This window comes from Trachypithecus francoisi, unplaced genomic scaffold (genome assembly GCF_009764315.1).
Source record: "Trachypithecus francoisi isolate TF-2019V2 unplaced genomic scaffold, Tfra_2.0 Lachesis_group0, whole genome shotgun sequence".
Taxonomy (NCBI): Eukaryota; Metazoa; Chordata; class Mammalia; order Primates; family Cercopithecidae; genus Trachypithecus; species Trachypithecus francoisi.
Window position 1 is genome coordinate 151,601,030 of NW_022681453.1, and position 19,675 is coordinate 151,620,704.

General features: G+C 37.0%; 1 protein-coding gene and 1 non-coding gene across 9 annotated transcripts in view; both read left to right on the forward strand.

Moving 5' to 3' along the window:
* The window catches only part of XRN1 (5'-3' exoribonuclease 1), a 158,739-nt gene that overhangs the window by 7,373 nt on the left and 131,691 nt on the right, over positions 1–19,675 (forward strand). For all 8 annotated transcript variants that reach the window (XM_033212426.1, XM_033212421.1, XM_033212424.1 and 5 more), the window contains exons 2-14: positions 1,739–1,971; positions 6,069–6,166; positions 7,993–8,102; positions 8,194–8,304; positions 9,870–9,952; positions 10,591–10,678; positions 10,763–10,931; positions 11,958–12,025; positions 12,348–12,485; positions 14,601–14,667; positions 14,865–14,970; positions 16,239–16,328; positions 19,153–19,309. In XM_033212426.1, the coding sequence (XP_033068317.1) occupies positions 1,739–1,971; positions 6,069–6,166; positions 7,993–8,102; positions 8,194–8,304; positions 9,870–9,952; positions 10,591–10,678; positions 10,763–10,931; positions 11,958–12,025; positions 12,348–12,485; positions 14,601–14,667; positions 14,865–14,970; positions 16,239–16,328; positions 19,153–19,309 (1,518 nt within the window). The remainder of the gene's footprint in view (positions 1–1,738; positions 1,972–6,068; positions 6,167–7,992; positions 8,103–8,193; positions 8,305–9,869; positions 9,953–10,590; positions 10,679–10,762; positions 10,932–11,957; positions 12,026–12,347; positions 12,486–14,600; positions 14,668–14,864; positions 14,971–16,238; positions 16,329–19,152; positions 19,310–19,675) is intronic.
* LOC117084758 lies at positions 13,117–13,278 on the forward strand. Its single transcript, XR_004437655.1, has one exon. It is a non-coding gene; the product is annotated as a U1 spliceosomal RNA (small nuclear RNA).

A 19,675-nucleotide genomic window follows, 5' to 3' on the forward strand; every position in this document is an offset into this window, starting at 1 on the left:
TCAGCCTCCCAAGTAGCTGGAACTACAGACACTTGCTGCCACACCCAGCTTACTCTTCTTTTTAATACTCTTCTTGGCCATTATTGCGTATTTATTCTAGGAAAACTTTGGAATCATTCTGTAAAATGTAAAAAATTCTGTAAAATGTAAAATGTAAAAAAAAAAAATTTTTTTTGATCAAGTCATTGGTGCTGAGGCCAGGCGCAGTGGCTCACACATGTAGTAATCCCATCACTTTGGGAGGCCTGGGCAGGCAAATCGCTTGAGCTCGGGAGTTCAAGACCAGCCTGGGCAACATGACTGGTATTTTTTCATACAAAATATATGAAAATTAATGTATGAAATTAGCATATGAAAAAGATATGAAATTAGCATGTGTGTTGGCATGTGTCAGTGGTCCCAGCTACACTGAAGCCTGAGGTGGGAGGATTGCTTGAGCCTGGGAGGTGGCGGCTGCAGTGAGCCAAGATCGCACCACTGCACTCCAGCCTGGGTGACAGATCGAGACCTTGTCTCAAAAAATAAAAATAAAAATAAATAAAATACCCTTGTTGAACAGTCACACTGAGATTTTGATTGAGGTTTTCAGATTTCTTGGAACAAATAGTTAATCTTGAGTGCCCTTTAAAAATCTTATGGTTACAGTTGTCGTTTCAGTTGAGCATGTTACTCAGTAAGAACATTCCAGATGGTGTTCATTGATTCAGAGACCAAAACTTTTCACTCCCAAAACTCAAAGGCATACTATTTTCTCAATAGCAGGAAAATACATTGTTACCTGTACATGTTGTAAAACTTGAATTACTGTTTCAGAAGTGATTTCTATTATGTTTATACAAGGAGAACTCCTTATATTTTTATGTTTGAAAATTCAAAGTAATTTACTTTAATGAATACGTAAGGCAGACTCTATTCTAAGATTCTTTCATTACACTACAAAATGTAACTCCTTAGTTGCACCCATTTCAGTTCCATCTTAATGTATATTTGTTTCAGTAATGTTCCCCTTCCTTACAAACATTTACCTTTTTTCTTTTTAAAAAAATTTTTGTTCCTGATGGGACCAAGAGTTCCAACACAAACGTTTAAATAGAGGAAAAACAAATGAGAGAGCCATTAAGATCTTCTTGTAAAAGCAGATGCTTGTTAGTCGGATTTTACAAATTATTAACCCACATATTACAAACAAGAAATCTGTTTTTCAGGTTTCAGTTTCATAAATTTCTTGGCATAATCTAACATTGTAAAAATTAATATAACCAATCAGTGACTGTTTCAGTGAAACTAAGTATACAATTAGGCTTTACATCATATGTTAAACCTTTTGATAACCATGTAGAAACAGCCTTTTGATGTAAATGGGGTTTTTATTACCCATTATAGAGGAAATTGAGGTCTTGAGTTAATGTCAAATGGTAGGAAGGAACTAAACTAATATTTTGAGTACCAAATGAACCAAGCACTTTATTTGGTGTTTTCTTGGAGCATATTATTTTGAATAAGTAGATTATTTCCTGACAGTAAATTTGATCAAGTCATTGGTGCATTGTATATAACCAAATTTGTCACCATATTACCAATTCTTTACTTTTTTTATTCATCTGTGATTGCTCAGTTTTTATATAATAGAATACACAAATCCTGCTTTTTATAATTGAATAATCACTTTCCCCTGCTGCTTAAGTTATCTATAGTTGATTAAAATAAATTATTTCAAGCATTTTTCTTTGTTTTTCAGATTCCTGAATTTGACAACTTGTACCTGGATATGAATGGAATTATACATCAGTGCTCCCATCCTAATGATGATGATGTTCACTTTAGAATTTCAGATGATAAAATATTTACTGATATTTTTCACTACCTGGAGGTGTTGTTTCGCATTATTAAACCCAGGAAAGTGTTCTTTATGGCTGTTGATGGTGTGGCTCCTCGAGCAAAAATGAACCAGCAGCGTGGGAGGCGTTTTAGGTAAAACATTTATGTTTTATTTTGGAATATTATTTAGCTTAGTAAAAATATATTATTTTAAAGATAATTGATTTAACACAATCTTCTGTTCATGTTTATTTTCTGCATAAACTCCCCCAGAAATGGAAATATCTCAGTTTCATATTTTACCAGTCAAGTAATGAGTTAGGAACTCAGTGAGATATCCTTTCTCAAAACATGTTGGAGGTTCTTTTATTTGTTTGTTTGTTTCTTTGTTGAGACAGAATCTCACTCTTATCACCCGGGCTGGAGTGCAGTGGTACAGTCTTAGCTCACTGTAACCTCTATCTCCCCAGTTCAAGTGATTATCGGTGCCTCAGCTTATGAGTAGCTAGGATTACAGGCAGGTGCCACCAGACCCAGCTAATTTTTTTTCTTTTTTTTTTTTTTTTAAGACAGAGTTTTGCTCTTGTTGCCCAGGCTGGAGTGCAATGGCGCGATCTCGGCTCATTGCAACCTCCACCTCCCGGGCTCAAGTGATTCTCCTGCCTCAACCTCCCAAGTAGCTGTGATTGCAGGCACCTGCCACCACGCCCAGCTAATTTTTGTATTTTTAGTAGAGGCAGAGTTTCACCATGTTGGCCAGGCTGGTGTCGAACTCCTCACCTCAGGTGATCCACCCACCTCAGCCTCCCAAAGTGCTGGGATTACAGGTGTGAGCCACCGTGCCCAGCCAATTTTTTAACATTTTTAATAGAGACAGGATTTCACTGTTGGCCAGGCTCATCTTGAACTCCTGACCCTTCAAGTGATCTGCCTACCTTGTTCTCCCAAAGTGCTAGGATTACAGGTGTGAGCCACCATGTCTGACCAGGTTTTGGTGTCACCTGGGGCTCTACGAATACATCACTATGGTTACAATTCAGCAATTAGGAAGCTACTGCTGCATCTGTTAGTTCCAGAGCTACAGTGCACCTGCTAGATCTGTACTGAAAAAAACTGATTCCCTGTTCCTTACTTATCAGCACCTCCAAAGATACTGAATACTGGGATCTTCTTTACCATTGCTGAAATATACGCAGACCCCAGAGCTCCAGTGCCTCAAGTGTGATGCAGGCGTCACCACATTTCCACCTTCCAAACCTTATATGAAGGCATCTAATTGGCAAAATCTGAGTCATATCAAGATACTTAGCTGCAGGGAAGCCTGAGAACTTTTTAACCTCCCTGGTATCAGAAGGTAAACTAGAAGGAGAATGGAATGGAAGTTGAGGGCCAATGCATTATAACCACAACAAGCATTTGTTAAATACTGTGCTGGTATTGAGCACTACATTTTTCCTAGAAATCCCCTAGTCAGTTTTCTGCCATTCTCTACAGTAATGATCTTCTCCATTCATAATTCCCTGTTTTACTTGTTTCTAAATCTGCCTTCTTTTATCCCCATGATGCCACTAAAATTTCCTGAGAAGATTACAGCTAAATCCAGGTCGGGCGCAGTGGCTCACACCTGTAATCCCAGCACTTTGGGAGACTGAGGCGGGTGAATCACGAGGTCAGGAGTTCAAGATCAGCCTGGCCAAGCGGTGAAACCCCGTCTCTACCAAAAATACAAAAACAATTAGCCAGGCGTGGTGGGCACCTGCAATCCCAGCTACTCAGGAGACTGAGGCAGAGAATTGCTTAAACCCGGAAGGCGGAGGATGCAGTGAGCCGAGATCACACCACTGCACTCCAGCTTGGGCAACAGAGCAAAACTACGCCTCAAAAAAAAAAAAAAATTATGGCTAAATCCAAAGAATAATTCTTTCTTCAACTTACTTCATTTATCCACAGCATTTAACAGTGTTGACCTTTCTTTCTTGAACTTCTCCCTTTCTTTGACCATCATGTAACCACATTCTCTCTTTGTACTTTCTTAGTTTCCTTGTCTTCTTTTGTTCCTCTGCTTTTCTTAAATATTAATGTTTCTTAAGTTTCTGTCCTAGGCTCTGAGTGATTTCATATAATGGCTTTGATTACTGTATCTCTGCTGTTGACTCCAAATTTATCTTTCTTGTGGATCGCTTTCTCCTGAGCTCCTGTATATCCAAATGCCTACTGAATGTCTCCTTTTGGAAACCCCAGATATACTTCAGAGTTAACATATTTAGAACTGAACTCATCTTCCCCTTAAAACAGCCTGCCTTCTGTGTTTCCTCTTTCAATGAATGGCAACACCTGCCACTAGCTACCTAATCCAAAAGTCCCAAGAGTTATTTGGACATCTCGCTCTTCTCATTCCTCACATCCAATCCTCTTTATCCAGTCTCAGATTTGTCACATCTATGTACTTCTTTTCATCTTTAATGCTACTATCTCAGCCTAGACTACCATTATCTTAATCTAGATTACTTCAATAGTCTTACCTTATTCCTGTCCCATTTTCTTTATTGCATCCAGATTAAACATTATGGCTGTTTAATTTTCTGCCTCCCCACTAGAATGTAATCTCTGAGAACAGAAATAATGTGTGTGTGTGTGTGTGTGTGTGTGTGTGTGTGTGTGTGGAGAGTGTTGCTCTGTCTTGCCCAGGCTAGAGTGCAGAGGTACGATCTTGGCTCACTACTGCCTTTGCCTCCCAAGTTCAAGCGATTCTCCTGTCTCAGCCTCCCAAGTAGCTGGGACCACAAGCACGCACCACCACACCCGGCTAATATTTTTTTGTATTTTTAATAGAGGTGGGGTTTTGCCATGTTGGCCAGGCTGGTCTCAAACTCCTGACCTTAGGTAAGCCACCTACCTCGGCCTCCCAAAGTGCTGGGATTACAGGCGTGAGCCACCACACATGGCCAAGAATAATTTCTCTTTTGTTATATCCCAAGACCTTGTGACATAACAACATTGAATAATCATTTGGTCAGCCAAAGAAGGAAGGGAAGAAAAGAGGAAAGAAGACATTGCAGATAATACAAATGAGTTGGTATCCTCAGAGTTTTTGTTATGTTAAAGAAGTTGGTAGAGAGAGGTTAAACATGAAGAAGAGTTTGTTCATCACAGAAATAGAATTCTGTGGGGCATAGTAGATGAAGCTGGTAGCAAGGCTGTAGAAACTACACTCAAAGTAGAGCTTCCTAACTTGTATGCCGTGTGGCATGCTGGTATGCTGCAAAAGGGTTACAGTAGAAGTCAGACAGGTACTAGGACACCCATATTCAAATCCAGGTTTGCCTGACTGTAAAACTCAGGTTCTTTCTAGTAAATTCTGTTGCCTCAAAAATGTGATGATTTGGCAGTTGATTTCATCAATGTCATTAGGCTTTCATTTTAAATGTTTTTAGGAAACACAGAGATAGATATTTCAGTTTTATAATTGTATTTTTATATAATCTTAGGGATAATTTTAATGATCTTAAAAGTATACATTAAATGATTAAGATCATTAAATGTCATTATCATTAGATGTAGTATATATAAAATGAACATTTAAAGCTATATTTTGATCTTAAATTTAGAATGAATTTGCTATATATTTGTGACAATAATTATTTTATGTTTTTAACATTCTGTTAAAATGGCCTACTTTTGTATTCCTAATCTGAAAAATTCAATTTTTTTTTTTTTAAGGCTTTTTCTTTTTATTTCAGCCAAGGAATGATGCATGCTACAAATGAGACAGGGACTCACTTTGTCACACAACCTGGAGTGCAGTGGGTACAATCATCACTCATTGCAATCTCGAGCTCCTGGGCTCAAGTGATCCTTTTGCCTCAGCCTCCCAATTAGCTGAGAGTATAGGCACATGCCCCTGTACCTGGCTAATTTTTTAAATTTTTGTAGAGATGGGATCTTGCTTTGTTGCCCAAGCTGGTCTTGAACTCCTGGACTCAATTATTCTTCCCACCTTGGCCTCCCAAAATATTGGGGTTACAGGCGTGAGCCACTGCACCTGGCCTGAAAAATTCAATTCTTTAAATAAACAAAACAAGCCTGAGGCTCATTTTTATCAATCATAATCATTTCAAAACTTCGGCGTTTTGAACCTTAAAACTGATGAATTGCTCTTTTAGTTATAAAGGCACCTACATAGCAGTTTATATAAAGATCTTCACTTTTTTTCAGAAAACTTAAGGTACTTTTTTCCCTTAACCTTTAAGGTCAGCAAAGGAGGCAGAAGACAAAATTAAAAAGGCAATAGAGAAGGGAGAAACTCTTCCTACAGAGGCCAGATTTGATTCCAACTGTATCACACCAGGTAAATTCACTGGGAGAAAAATTGTGACAGAATTGAAATATAAATTGAAAACTTGGTTTTTAAATGAATTTTATTTTCTGTGCTCTGTTTATTTTGGCCTTAGGGTACCATTTACTGTATTCTTCCACTTACGTTTGCTCATGAGATGGTTTGGTCACCTTGGTCATAAATACTCCTACAAAAACTGTAGAGATTTTCAGATGTAGATAAATTAGAGCAGATATGGACAGGAATCTCCCAAGTGTACAGAATTGCAGACCTTGAAGAAACTTATGTTTGTATATCTTTCTGTCCTAATCCTGCCATTTATTTATGTTAAAACAGACTCAGTGAGGTTGTAGCTTACCAAGTTGATGTAGCTATATTATGGTAGTGAGAGTAAGAAACTGATTCTCTGAATCCAGCACACTTACTACTGTGCTTCTCAAAAGTAGTTAAGATTTTTATGACTTTAAGGAAAATGAATTTATCAGTATTATGTTTAATTTTGTATGCAGCAGCATACTCTATACTTCTACAACCTTTGTCTAACATCATTATAATTCTTTACTTTGAATGAAAATCTTAAGGCCGGGCGCGGTGGCTCAAGCCTGTAATCCCAGCACTTTGGGAGGCCGAGACGGGTGGATCACGAGGTCAGCAGATCGAGACCATCCTGGCTAACACCGTGAAACCCCGTCTCTACTAAAACATACAAAAAACTAGCCGGGCGAGGTGGCGGGTGCCTGTAGTCCCAGCTACTCGGGAGGCTGAGGCAGGAGAATGGCGTGAACCCGGGAGGCGGAGCTTGCAGTGAGCTGAGATCCGGCCATTGCACTCCAGCCTGGGCGATAGAGCGAGACTCCGTCTCAAAAAAAGAAAATCTTAAAATCTAACTTTCATCAGTTCTTTACTAACAGTGGTAATTTGCTCTTTCTTTAAGTGCATTGGTCACACATTGCTTAGTTTAACAACAGTTTTATCCTGATTGTGGTTTTAGACTGTATTGCTTTTGACTGTTGACCATCTGAGCCTTTCCCAAAATGTAATCATTGTAGACTCAGGTTCCAAATTAGTAATAATTTTTCAGAGTAATAATTTCAGTAGTAATATTATTACTATTATTGACGATCTGATTTAAGCTGCAAGCCTTAAAAAAAAAAAAAAAAACACTTCAGAATTCAGCAGAAGAAATAGAAGGTTGAGGTTCTTTTTTTTTTTTTTTTTTTTTTTTGAGACGGAGTCTGACTCTGTCGCCCAGGCTGGAGTGCGGTGGCCGGATCTCAGCTCACTGCAAGCTCCGCCTCCCAGGTTTACGCCATTCTCCTGCCTCCGCCTCCCAAGTAGCTGGGACTACAGGCGTCCGCCTCGTCGCCCGGCTAGTTTTTTGTATTCTTTAGTAGAGACGGGGTTTCACCGTATTAGCCAGGATGGTCTCGATCTCCTGACCTTGTGATCCGCCCGTCTCGGCCTCCCAAAGTGCTGGGATTACAGGCTTGAGCCACTGCGCCCGGCCTGAGGTTCTTTAGAGAGTTCAAACTCTGCCCTTAATATGAAAATTCCTGAAGCACAGTACTGAGTCACTGGTAAAATTCCTTGACTTTCCCTGTGTGACACTGATTTTATTTAGGGGGACTAGTGACATTAGAAACAGTTGTGATGTTTGCAAGGAAAAGGAACATTACTTGTTTTTCAGGATAAGCAAGAGAGCTTTTGACCTTCTTTGGAGATCCTATACCTACCTAGCTATTCCCTGCATGCTCAGATTCAGTTATGTGTTGTCACTGAGAACTTAAATGTTTTTATGTCTTTCTTAGATTAACCTTTTTAAAACTTATTATTTTTAGGAACTGAGTTTATGGCCAGGTTACATGAGCATCTGAAGTATTTTGTAAATATGAAAATTTCCACAGACAAGTCATGGCAAGGAGTTACCATCTACTTCTCAGGCCATGAGGTTATTATCTTTTTATTTAAAGAGTTTTAAAAAATTATTTAATATTCTCAAGCATACCATATTACTGCATTTTTAAAAACATTTTATTTAGACTCCTGGAGAAGGAGAGCATAAAATCATGGAATTTATCAGATCCGAGAAAGCAAAGCCAGATCATGATCCAAACACCAGACACTGTCTTTATGGTTTAGATGCTGACTTGGTAGGTATAATTTTTATTATTATAAACTTATGCATTGATAATTAAATATCTAAGAGATTTCATTTTGTACAGGAAGCTTACTGGCTGTGGCAACAAATATTGGAGACATAATAATGATTGCTACTTCTATCATTACCGAAGTTCTAAAAATCATTGGAAAATGAGCTTTTTAGCCATAGTTTTTGACCAACAGGTCTCTATAGTCTGCAGATGTGACTAATCCTAGTGCTGTGAATACTTTGCCGTGAATACTTTGTCGAGGTCAGAGAAGTGGGGCTGCCTTTTTACAACCTCAGTCTTAATACATGGTTTTTAATACCTCCTGATCTGAAAACTCCATGTTCCAAGTACCTTTACTAGACTTTTATTTATTACGGAAATTTTCAAGCATAAACAAAAATAGAAAAGGTAATGTAATGAACATCCTATGCCCTTCATGTAACTTAAATAATTTTAAATTTCTACCCCAATCATCTGTCTCTTCTACCCGTTCCCCGCCCGATTATTAAAGCAAATCCTAAACATTTTATCATTTAATTTATATATGTTTCATAATGTTTCTTTAAAGGATTAGGGTGTTTTTTTTTTTTTTTTTAGAAAAAAATACATAACCACAATGCCATCATCCCACCTAAAACAGAAATTAACAACCCATTCTTAATATAGAAATAACCAGTTAGTATTATCATTTCCCTGATTGCCTCATAAATGTTTCATTTTGTTCTTGTTTGAATCAAGATTGAAATAAACAGTATGCAAGTACATGGCATTTGATTGATATGTCTCAACAGACTGTTGACTTACTTGGTAATAGAATATTGTGTGAGAGGCCGGGCATGGTGGCTCATGCCTGTAATCCCAGCTCTTTGGGAGGCCGAGGTGGCCAGATCATCTAAGGTCAGGAGTTCAAGACCACCCTGGCCAACATGGCTAAACCCCATCTCTACTAAAAAATACCAAAATTAGCCGGACATAGTGGCAGGTACCTGTAATCCCAGCTACTCTGGAGGCTGAGGCAGGGAGAATTGCTTGAACCTGGGAGGTGGAGGTTACAGTGAGCCAAGATCGCGCCACTGCTCCAGCCTGGACCCCGTCTCAAAAAAAAAAAATACTATGTGAGAAAATTAACTGAAAGTGCCCTTTTCAATTTTTTTTTTTTTCCTGAGTTTTCATATACTAGGGCTATCCTGGTCTCCAGAAGAGTCCTGCATTCTTTGGTCATAGAAAAGCTGCTACCTCTAATTTCTAACCAGTTCCCCCACGGCAAGTAGAAATATGTGAAACCAAGAGGAGACTTTTGGGATTTGGAGGAATAGAATGAGGAGAGGGGATAGGGGATAGGGTAATGGTTGTGAAAACTATGTGAGTTAAGGTGAACATATTTTTCTTAGAAAAGTACACTTTATCCCATTCATAACCTACAAATAGATAATGTTTTGTTATTTATTTAATGTGCTAATTGTTTCTTATTCTTCCTTGTGTAGAATTGTTTTTTAATTGCTTTTGTGAACCTAATATTATTAAAAATGGGAGAACAAAAACATTTCTTAATCATTTTTCAACAGATTATGCTTGGATTAACAAGTCATGAGGCACATTTTTCTCTCTTAAGAGAAGAAGTTCGATTTGGTGGCAAGAAAACACAACGGTAAATTATATAGCATGTATGTTGGAAGAAAGAGATTATGCCTGGATAGTAATTCTTTAACAGATATATGATTTGTAAATACTTTCTCTCATTCTGTAGGTTGCCTTTTCACTATGTTGATAGTGTCCTTTGATGCACAAAAGTTTTTTTGTTACGATCCAACTCATCTGTTTTTCTTTTTTTTTTTAAGAGTTTTCAAGTTTTAACTTTTATGGTTAGATCTTTGATTCATTTTGAGTTAATCTTAGGGTGTGGTGTAAGGTAAGAGCCCAACTTCATTCTTTTGCGTGTGGATATCCAATCTGCCTTGCGCTATTTATTGAAAAGACCAGCCTTAAATGGACCAGATCTCAGTGGTTTTTTACATCTACTATATGTTATTTAGGACTTCTTAATTCTGAGAATCCTTCCACAGAACACATAATGTAAACCAATTGTTTTGAACTTTAACATGTGTTATCTATTATCATTGCAGTTATATTTTTAGCTTTGTTAACCCTGCAACTTTCATATAAATTGTATGCCTTAATTACAAGACCTATCTTCTGATGATAATTTTGATTTAAGCTTTGTTACATTTTTAAGCTGGGACCTTAAAAATACAATTCACTATATCTTGATCATCTGACTAATTCCAGGGTATGTGCTCCAGAAGAAACTACATTTCACCTTCTACACTTGTCTTTAATGAGAGAGTATATTGATTATGAGTTTTCAGTATTAAAAGTAAGTATTAATAAAGCCATGGACCAAGGATTTCCATTGCAGCAATTTTCATTGCATTTGACTTTGTTCTCCATTTTACTGTAGGAAAAGATCACATTTAAATATGATATTGAAAGGATAATAGATGATTGGATTTTGATGGGATTTCTTGTTGGTAATGATTTTATCCCTCATCTACCTCATTTACATATTAATCATGATGCACTGCCTCTTCTTTATGGAACATATATTACCATCCTGCCAGAACTTGGGGGTAAGAAGAATTTAATAATCTCTCAAGGATACTTTAATTTAGTGTCATCTCACTCTAAAAATGTGACTTAGTTTAGTAGATTATTGTGATTATTGCATGCACAGCTAAAATAGAAAAACATTGAGGATTTATTTTGGTCTAAGGTGCTAACCTCTGAGGTTGTCATTTTCAGTGATTCACCGGGAAAGAAAGTGAACAGAGTTAATAGACCTCACTTATTGATAGCTAACTGATCTTTGTCTTTATTTTTTATTATTTATTTAATTTTGGGACGAGGTCTTGCTGTATTGCCCAGGCTGGAGTGGGTTCAAGCTATGCCTGTGCCTCAGCCTCCTGAGTAGCTGGGATTACAGGCATGTGTCACCACTTCCGGCTAAGTTCTGTATTTTTAGTGGAGATGGGGTTTTAACCATATTGACCAGGCTGCTCTCAAACTTCTGGCCTCAAGTGATCACCGGCCTTGGCTTCCCAAAGTGCTGGGATTACAGGCATGAGCCATCACACCTGGCCTAATCTTTGCCTTTAATTTCCTTAAGAAAGCCAGCATAATTTATTGGTTTTACCTTTTTCATATTTAAGCATAGAAATTCAATTTTTTTGAATGGATATGCATCAGAGTATTTAATATGAAGCAGTGATTTTTCAATGAAAACAAAATTGACAAACATAGTGATGCTGAATAAAACAGATCACAGGGTAGCAGGACATCAGTCCTTAAGTTAACATATCAAATTGAATGATCTAGATATATTATAGAACATGTTTAATTAATTGTTACCAAATGTTGGATTATTATTCTGTGGAACCTGGAATTTCTTATATTTGGCTTCGATACTTACATGTTGCATATTATAGTAGCATAAAATTCATAGAAACTAGGGCCAGTTTGTATATAGTCCAATACTGTTTTTTCTTGATTAGTACTGTAGAACATGAACATTCAACATTTTGTAGACAGAATTTTGTGGAATTGTTTAGAAAAAAATGTCAGCTTTTAGTACAGATTTAAATTTTTGTTTCTTTCAGGTTATATTAATGAAAGTGGGCATCTCAACTTACCTCGATTTGAGAAATACCTTGTGAAACTATCAGATGTAAGTAACTAGAAATTTTTGTTTTCCTTTCGCAGAGTAGCTATAAATGGTCAGTCACCAATTATGTAATACCATAAGAAAGGGGTTTTATAATTCTATTCCAGTTGCTCATTCAGTATAAACACTTTTACCTAAATTAATTTTACTTTTATTTGCTTTCTATTTGTATTTTTAGAGTCACACATGAGGTTTCCCGTATTTATAAAAGAGTAACATTCTCCAATTTCCTATACCCCAGTAGTAGTCACTGTTATAAGTTTGATTTGTATTTTTCCAGATATACTTAAATTATTTTAAAATAAATTTAAATATTTTTGTACAGTTTGATCGGGAGCACTTCAGTGAAGTTTTTGTGGACCTAAAATGGTTTGAAAGCAAAGTTGGTAACAAGTACCTCAACGAAGCAGCAGGTGTAGCAGCAGAAGAAGCCAGAAACTACAAGGAAAAGAAAAAATTAAAGGTGTCTATTTTTTTAGGTGTCCTTTCATTATTTTAACTGTAATGGCAAAAATTATATTCTTTGTTTCTCATTTTTCTTCTTATGATTTGGGATTGCCTTGTTTTATTTCTCTTTCTTCCTCCCTATAGGCATTTCAGAAATTGGTTTCTTTTTTTCTATTAGCTTCTATCACTTAAGCAGATCTTCAATAATCAGTTTCTTATTTTTACTGTTGAAGAGGTACATTGTGTTTTATGTTAATAAATGTGGAAAACATTTCTAAACATAAAAGCCCAGAAAATGATTTATCTTTTTAAAACATGTTATTAAAAAATAGTTATTTAAGGCCAGGTGCAATGGCTCACACTTGTAATTCCAGCACTTTGGGAGGCAGAGGTGAGTGAATTACCTGAAGTCAGGAGTTTGAGACCAGCCTGGCCAACATGGCGAAACCCCATCTCTACTAAAAAAACAAAAATTAGCTGGATGTGCTGGTGGGCACCTGTAGTCCCAGCTACTTGGGAGGCTGAGGCACAAGAATCGCTTGAACCTGGGAGACAGAGGTTGCAGTGAGCCAAGATTGGGCCACTGCACTCCAGCCTGGCTGATAGAGTGAGACTCTGTCTCAAAAAAAAAAGAAAAACAATTATTCAAAACCTGACAGGGAGGATACCATGATCATGAGGGTGGTTTTCCCAGGGCGAGATTTATCCATTGCACTCTGGCTGTGCTGATGCCCTGCTATTTCGCCAAATGTGGGAAACTCAGCTGCATGACTTATGGTAGTGGAGGACTGCATTCATGCTTTCCCCTGGCAATTTTTTAATTTAAAAAAAAATTGTTATTTTGAAACAATGGACTAGTTTTTAAAATGTGGATATTTATAGCATTTAATGATATGAGATATTAACTAGATCAGTGATTTTTCTCTAGAAATGATTCACATATAAAATACAATAGTCTAACAGTAATGGCAAAAACCACAGTTACTTTTGTGCAAACTTAATAGCACAATATCTAATAAATGTTATGTGCCTAATAAATGAATAATAGAATCAATTAGAATATGATAGTGCCCTGCAAAACATCTCTGATAATCTCCAAAGAGTGTCTTGTGTTAACTTGAAAAGTAAACCTCTTGTGAAAATTCCTCAGCCTCTCCATAATTATTGGATTCTGTTGTTCCTTTTTTTTTTTTTTTTTTGGAGACAGTGTATCACTCTGTCACCCAGGCTGGTGTGCAATGGCATAATCTTGGCTCACTGCAACCTCCACCTCCTGGGTTCAAGGATTCTCCTGCCTCAGCCTCGTGAGTAGTTGGGATTAGAGGCGCACACCACCACCCAGCTAATTTTTGTATTTTTTAGTTGAGACGGGTTTTCACTATGTTAGTAATGCTGGTCTCGAACTCCTGACCTTGTGATCTGCCCGCCTCAGCCTCTCTTAAGTGCTGGGATTACAAGTGTGAGCCACCGCGCCGGCCACGATTCTGTTGAGTTTCTTACTGTCCTTGCTGTACTGGTTCTATTTAGGTTCAAACCTAATGACTCTTGCTCCAGGAGGGGCAACTGACCTTGTTTTCTGTAGTGTAGTCCTTCTCGCTACTTAGCTCCTCCTCACTGGAACTTGGCAGCAGTCAGTCTGCATTCCACTGGTTTTTGTGTGTGGTGTTTTTGGTTTTTTTTTTCTTCTTTCTCCCCTAAGAAAACACGCACTGCAACTTTTTGGGAACCTGTACACACAAAACTTACCTGTCAGTAATTCCTGGTTTCCCCACCACAATTTGGTCCTTAAACTTCACCAGTCTTCCAGCCATATGCAGCTAACTTTAGAGACACTGTACAGGAATAGCCCAGACATAGGAAGTTTGTAGAGGCCATAAGTTGGATGAAAGAAAGGAAATGAGGATAAGGGAGTAGGAAGAACTAAAGAGAGTCATTGGCAGTAGACAGGAAATCAGAGAATAGAGGAGAGAAAGGATTGAGATCACAAGGGAGGAAAAACAGGTGGGCGGGATATGAAGGATGTTATAACATGAAAGAACTATAGAAAAGCAAATGGGTGCATGGAAGAGAAATGACATCTTATTTTGAAATGTATCTTACCATTCATTTTATGTTGATTTACAATTTATAGGGCCAGGAAAATTCTCTGTGTTGGGCTGCTTTAGACAAAAATGAAGGCGAAATGATAACTTCTAAGGGTAAGTACGAAGTATGTGTTTTGGTATGTTACTACTTTGACAGGATAGTTGTACCTTTTCTTTATTATTACGAATTTTGGGTGGAACAGATTTCTGTGATAGCTTATAAGTATCAACTTGGATATCCATTTATCAAATCATTAGGGGGAAAAACAGGCTATTCATAATTGTCAGTCACTATCTTTCTTTTTTCCCAGATAATTTAGAAGATGAGACTGAAGATGATGACCTATTTGAAACTGAGTTTAGACAATATAAAAGAACATATTACATGACGAAGATGGGGGTTGACATAGTATCTGAGTACGTTTTTGCCAATGCTTTTATTTTAAAATAGAAAAAATCAGATTTTGCAGTTATTCAGAAAACATAATTTTGATAAAGTAGTGGGAGAAAAAGGATTTTTTGGTTTCATTAATTATTGTGTATGTTTCAACTAATCTGGTTTTGAAGAAGATGGTATTAATTCTGACTTGTATTATATTACTGTGATAAAAATTGCTGAAGAGAAAATGATCCTTATATATAAGGATTTTTGTTACAAAGTTGTTTATAATAGTAAAAAATTAGAAATAATCTAAATGTCCAGTAAGAAGGTTCATCATAATTGGCCACTGCTTCTTCATTAGTCACCATCTCTGTCACCTCTTACATCTCCAGAATCTGCAGAACTGCTAAACTGGTACTTGCAGAAAGTTCATAACAATTTGGAAGGATGCTTATAGTACATTATTAAGTACAAATTGTAAAGGAAGGACATGAAATCATATATACAGTATGCTCTCATTAACACTTAAAAAAACCTAGATACAGAAAAAAGACCGAAACACTACAAAATGTAAAAGTGATGGTTATAAGATGATAAAAATGCTGTTCTTCATTATCCAGATTTTCACTCATGAGGAAATAGTTCTTTTGTAATAAAAAAGCAATTATTTTTCGTGATAAAAAACATACCTCCCAGAAATACGTAGTTATGGAATTTCTAAGTGAATACTTTTGCCTTTAGCCCAGGGCTCTGTTTTGTTTTGTTTTGATGATTTGAAGACTTATTTTACCCAAACTTAGAAGATGGCATTTGGTTTTTGACAAAGAAAGGATTAGAGGGAATATTGTTCACATACAGCACTTCTGAACGTGTTCTAGCTTCTGTAACCAAATTTTAAGATCTTCCTGATTTGCTCCTTTGCTTCTCTGAGATATCATCCCATATAAGGAAGATTCCCATCCCTTTCTCCCATCTCACCCCCACTATTTAAGAGAGTGGTAGTGTCACTATGGAAAGCTTCATTGGGTAAATCTTCAAACCAAAGGAGGGGTACATTAACTGAGTAAATATGAATAACAGGTTTATCTATTTTGATAGTTGGTTTAGGAAAACTATAATGTAACAGGATGGAATTTTTAAAAATATTTTGGAGTTTTTAGGATTATAATTTTTAGCTATAAATAGCTAATTCATTGATTACATAAATCATCTGAGGTAAAATGTTGTATCAGCAGATATCATGCTCTAAAGACACTGGCATATCTTTAAAAAATATATTATAATGAAAATATTCTATTTTCAGTGACTTTCTGGCTGATCAAGCTGCATGTTATATTCAGGCAATACAGTGGATTTTGCACTATTACTATCATGGAGTTCAGTCCTGGAGCTGGTGAGAGAATAAAAACAAAAATAAAGTTTTGTCTTTTTATAATGATTCATTCTACTAGAGTCTTATTTAGGGAGCACTTCCTTTTATTTCTACTTATGGTAATTTTTTTTTTTTTCTTTGAGACAGAGTCTCACTCTGTTGCCCAGGCTGGAATGCAATGGCATGATCTTAGCTCATTGCAGTCTCCGCCTCCTGGGTTCAAGCGATTCTCCTGCCTCAGTCCCCTGAGTAGCTTGGATTACAGGCATGCGCCACCACGACTGGCTAATTTTTATATTTTTATTAGAGATGGTGTTTCTCCTTGTTGGCCAAGCTAGTCTTGAACTCCTGACCTCAGGTGATCCACCTACCTCGGCCTCCCAAAGTGCTAGGATTACAGGCGTGAGTTACTGTGCCTGGCCTTTACTTATGGTAATTTTTTAAAACTTCCATACAACCAGGTTTAAGTGAAATATAGGTAATGTCTTCTCCAGCCCTAGCAGAAGGCTCATAATAAGAGGTCTTGGTTAATGTAAAGATTTAATGTTCTCTATCAAAGTTAGTCAAGTTTGACAAAGTCTTGATAATTATTGGATTGGAGTAATGGTTATGTGAGGGTGTTCATTATATTCTCTTTACATTTTTTGTGTTTCCTAAATAATTCTCTATCAAGAATAATTACTGAAGTGTTCAGGCGCAGTGGCTCACGCCTCTAATCCCAGCACTTTGGGAGGCCAAGGTGGACAGATCACTTGAGTTCGAGAATTTGAGACTAGCCTGGCCAACATGGTGAAACCCCATCTCTACTAAAAATATAAAAATTAGCTGGGCGTGGTGGTGTGCCTCCATAGTCCCAGCTACTTGGGAGGCTGAGGCAGGAGAATCGCTTGAACTTGGGAGGTGGAGGCTGCAGTGAGCTGAGCTGAGATCTCACCACTGCACTCCAGCCTGGGCAACAGAACGAGACTCTGTCTCTTAAAAAAAAAAAATAGAATAATCATTGAAGAATGGGCTTACTGGTATGACGGGCTAGAAAGGTGAAGAAGAAAAGAGAAAGGAGTTATTTTCTTTCTTTCTTGTTCTGTCACCGAGGCTATGGTGCAGTGGTTCAGTCTTGGCTCACTGCTGCAACCTCCCCTTCCCGGGTGCAAGCAATTATCATGCCTCAGCCTCCCAACTATTTGCTTTTACTGGAAATAGTAATAGTTTTGTTTCTCTCATGTTTCAATTTCTAGCAAATCTCATCTGCATTTTCAGACCATCCACCCAAGTAGAAAAATAAAAAACCAAACAATGATACAGTGAATACTAGAGACTTTTAGGTGATAACACAGCTCCGTTTGGTTTGGTTTTGTTCAAAGCACCTGTGTTAGGCTCTGTTTCAGAGCCATCTAGCAATACAAACCAATGCAAAATAACATGACATTAATTATGGTTTTACTTAATAAAGCCTTTGAAAAAAGTTTTATGATCACCTGATTCTTAGGGCCTCCCTGAGGAGCAATCTCATGAAGAAAATCCTTGATTTGCCATTTTTAAAATAGTGTGAATGTAAGTTATTCCTGTTGTAACTTACATTAAGACTAAGCACATAAAAAGCATGCTCTCACATCATCTTCACAACTGTTTAAAGTAAATATTGTTTTCTCCCTTTTACAGATGAAGAAATTGAGGTTCTGAAAGGTTAAGAAAGGTTAGGTAATCTTCCTAAAGATTATAAACCCAAGTCAAAGTCTGTCTGATTCCAAAGTCTATCCATTTTCTATTCCACATGGCATTTGGCCTCCTAAACTTCCCCATTTTTTTGAAATGTATGCCATAATCATGGAATACAAAAACATTTCACTTTTTTTGGTATCCTGAGTCAAACATGACGAGCATATTGAAATTTTTAAAAATTGTTTGTTCAAAGCTTTATAAAATATTTATACCTGTAATTAAGATAAGAAGGTAATAAAAACAATTAGTGTATGTGATCGATACACGGTTTCATCCTTATCACAAATACAATAATAAGCATGCTAATTCAAAGATAAAAGTTCTTAGATCTGACTGGTAATGGCCAGATAAGCTCAGACTCACTTTTCTTCCTCTCCTTGTGAGCTTTTACCAGAACATTCAACTGTTTCCAGCCTCTTGCTTAAATGATCCGGGCTCAAGTGACCAAACTGAAAGTCTTCTGACTACCTCATTATTTCTGGTTCAATCTATTGATTGGAAGATTCACAATCAACATTTTGAGAATTAAAAAAAGCAAAAAAGCCTTACATTATACGTGTTTTTCAACTATCTGATTTATCATTCATCCCAATTTCAGAAATGTGAAACCACACTTTAAAAATTCAGGGAATAGGCCTGTAATCCCAGCACTTGGGGAGGCCGAGGCGGGCGGATCACGAGGTCAGGAGATCGAGACCATCCTGGCTAACAAGGTGAAATCCTATCTCTACTAAAAATACAAAACATTAGCCCGGGGTGGTGGCAGGCGCCTGTAGCCCCAGCTACTTGGGAGGCTGAGGCAAGAGAATGGCGTGAACCTGGGAGGTGGAGCTTGCAGTGAGCCAGGATTGCGCCACTGTGCTCCAGCCTGGGTGACAGAGCAAGACTCCATCCAAAAAAAAAAAAAAAAAAAAAAAAATTGAGGAAATGTAACATTTGTTGCCATCAAATGACTTAAGTTTTCCAACAGTGCTAATTTCTTATATTCAAATGGTAGAATTATGGGCAGTACTAATTTTTCAAAATCATTTTTATATGGTGTTTAAAATATGGGGAAAAGTATATGCTTATTATTAACCTAATTCATAAAGATGCCAGTTGTTTAAAACTCAGTTTTGTTTTATAGGTATTATCCGTATCATTATGCACCTTTCCTATCTGATATACGCAACATCAGTACACTCAATATCCATTTTGAACTAGGAAAACCTTTTAAGCCGTTTGAACAGCTTCTTGCTGTACTTCCAGCAGCCAGCAAAAATTTACTTCCTACATGCTACCAGGTGGGCTTTAGAATTAAATGTTTTTATGTCCTTTTTGATATTTAGGACAAACCTGGAAACAATAATACTCAAATTTATTTGGTGGCTAAATAGTTATTTTCAGTTTTAAACCATAGTATTTGTTTAACAAGTCCCTTGAAAAGTAATTCCTTGATTTAAAGTTAGCTTTGTTTTGAAGATGCAAAGAAACTCTGTAAACCATTTTGAGCCTGGCTTCATTTTCAGCACCTTTTAACAGATTTTCAGTTTGTCTCTACACTGAAGAAAGTAGACTAAAACAGACAAAATCTGAAGCTATCTACTTTGTCTAACATTTATAGATTCATTTCTTTTATTCTCTACCTTTTGGTACAGGGATGGTTCTAA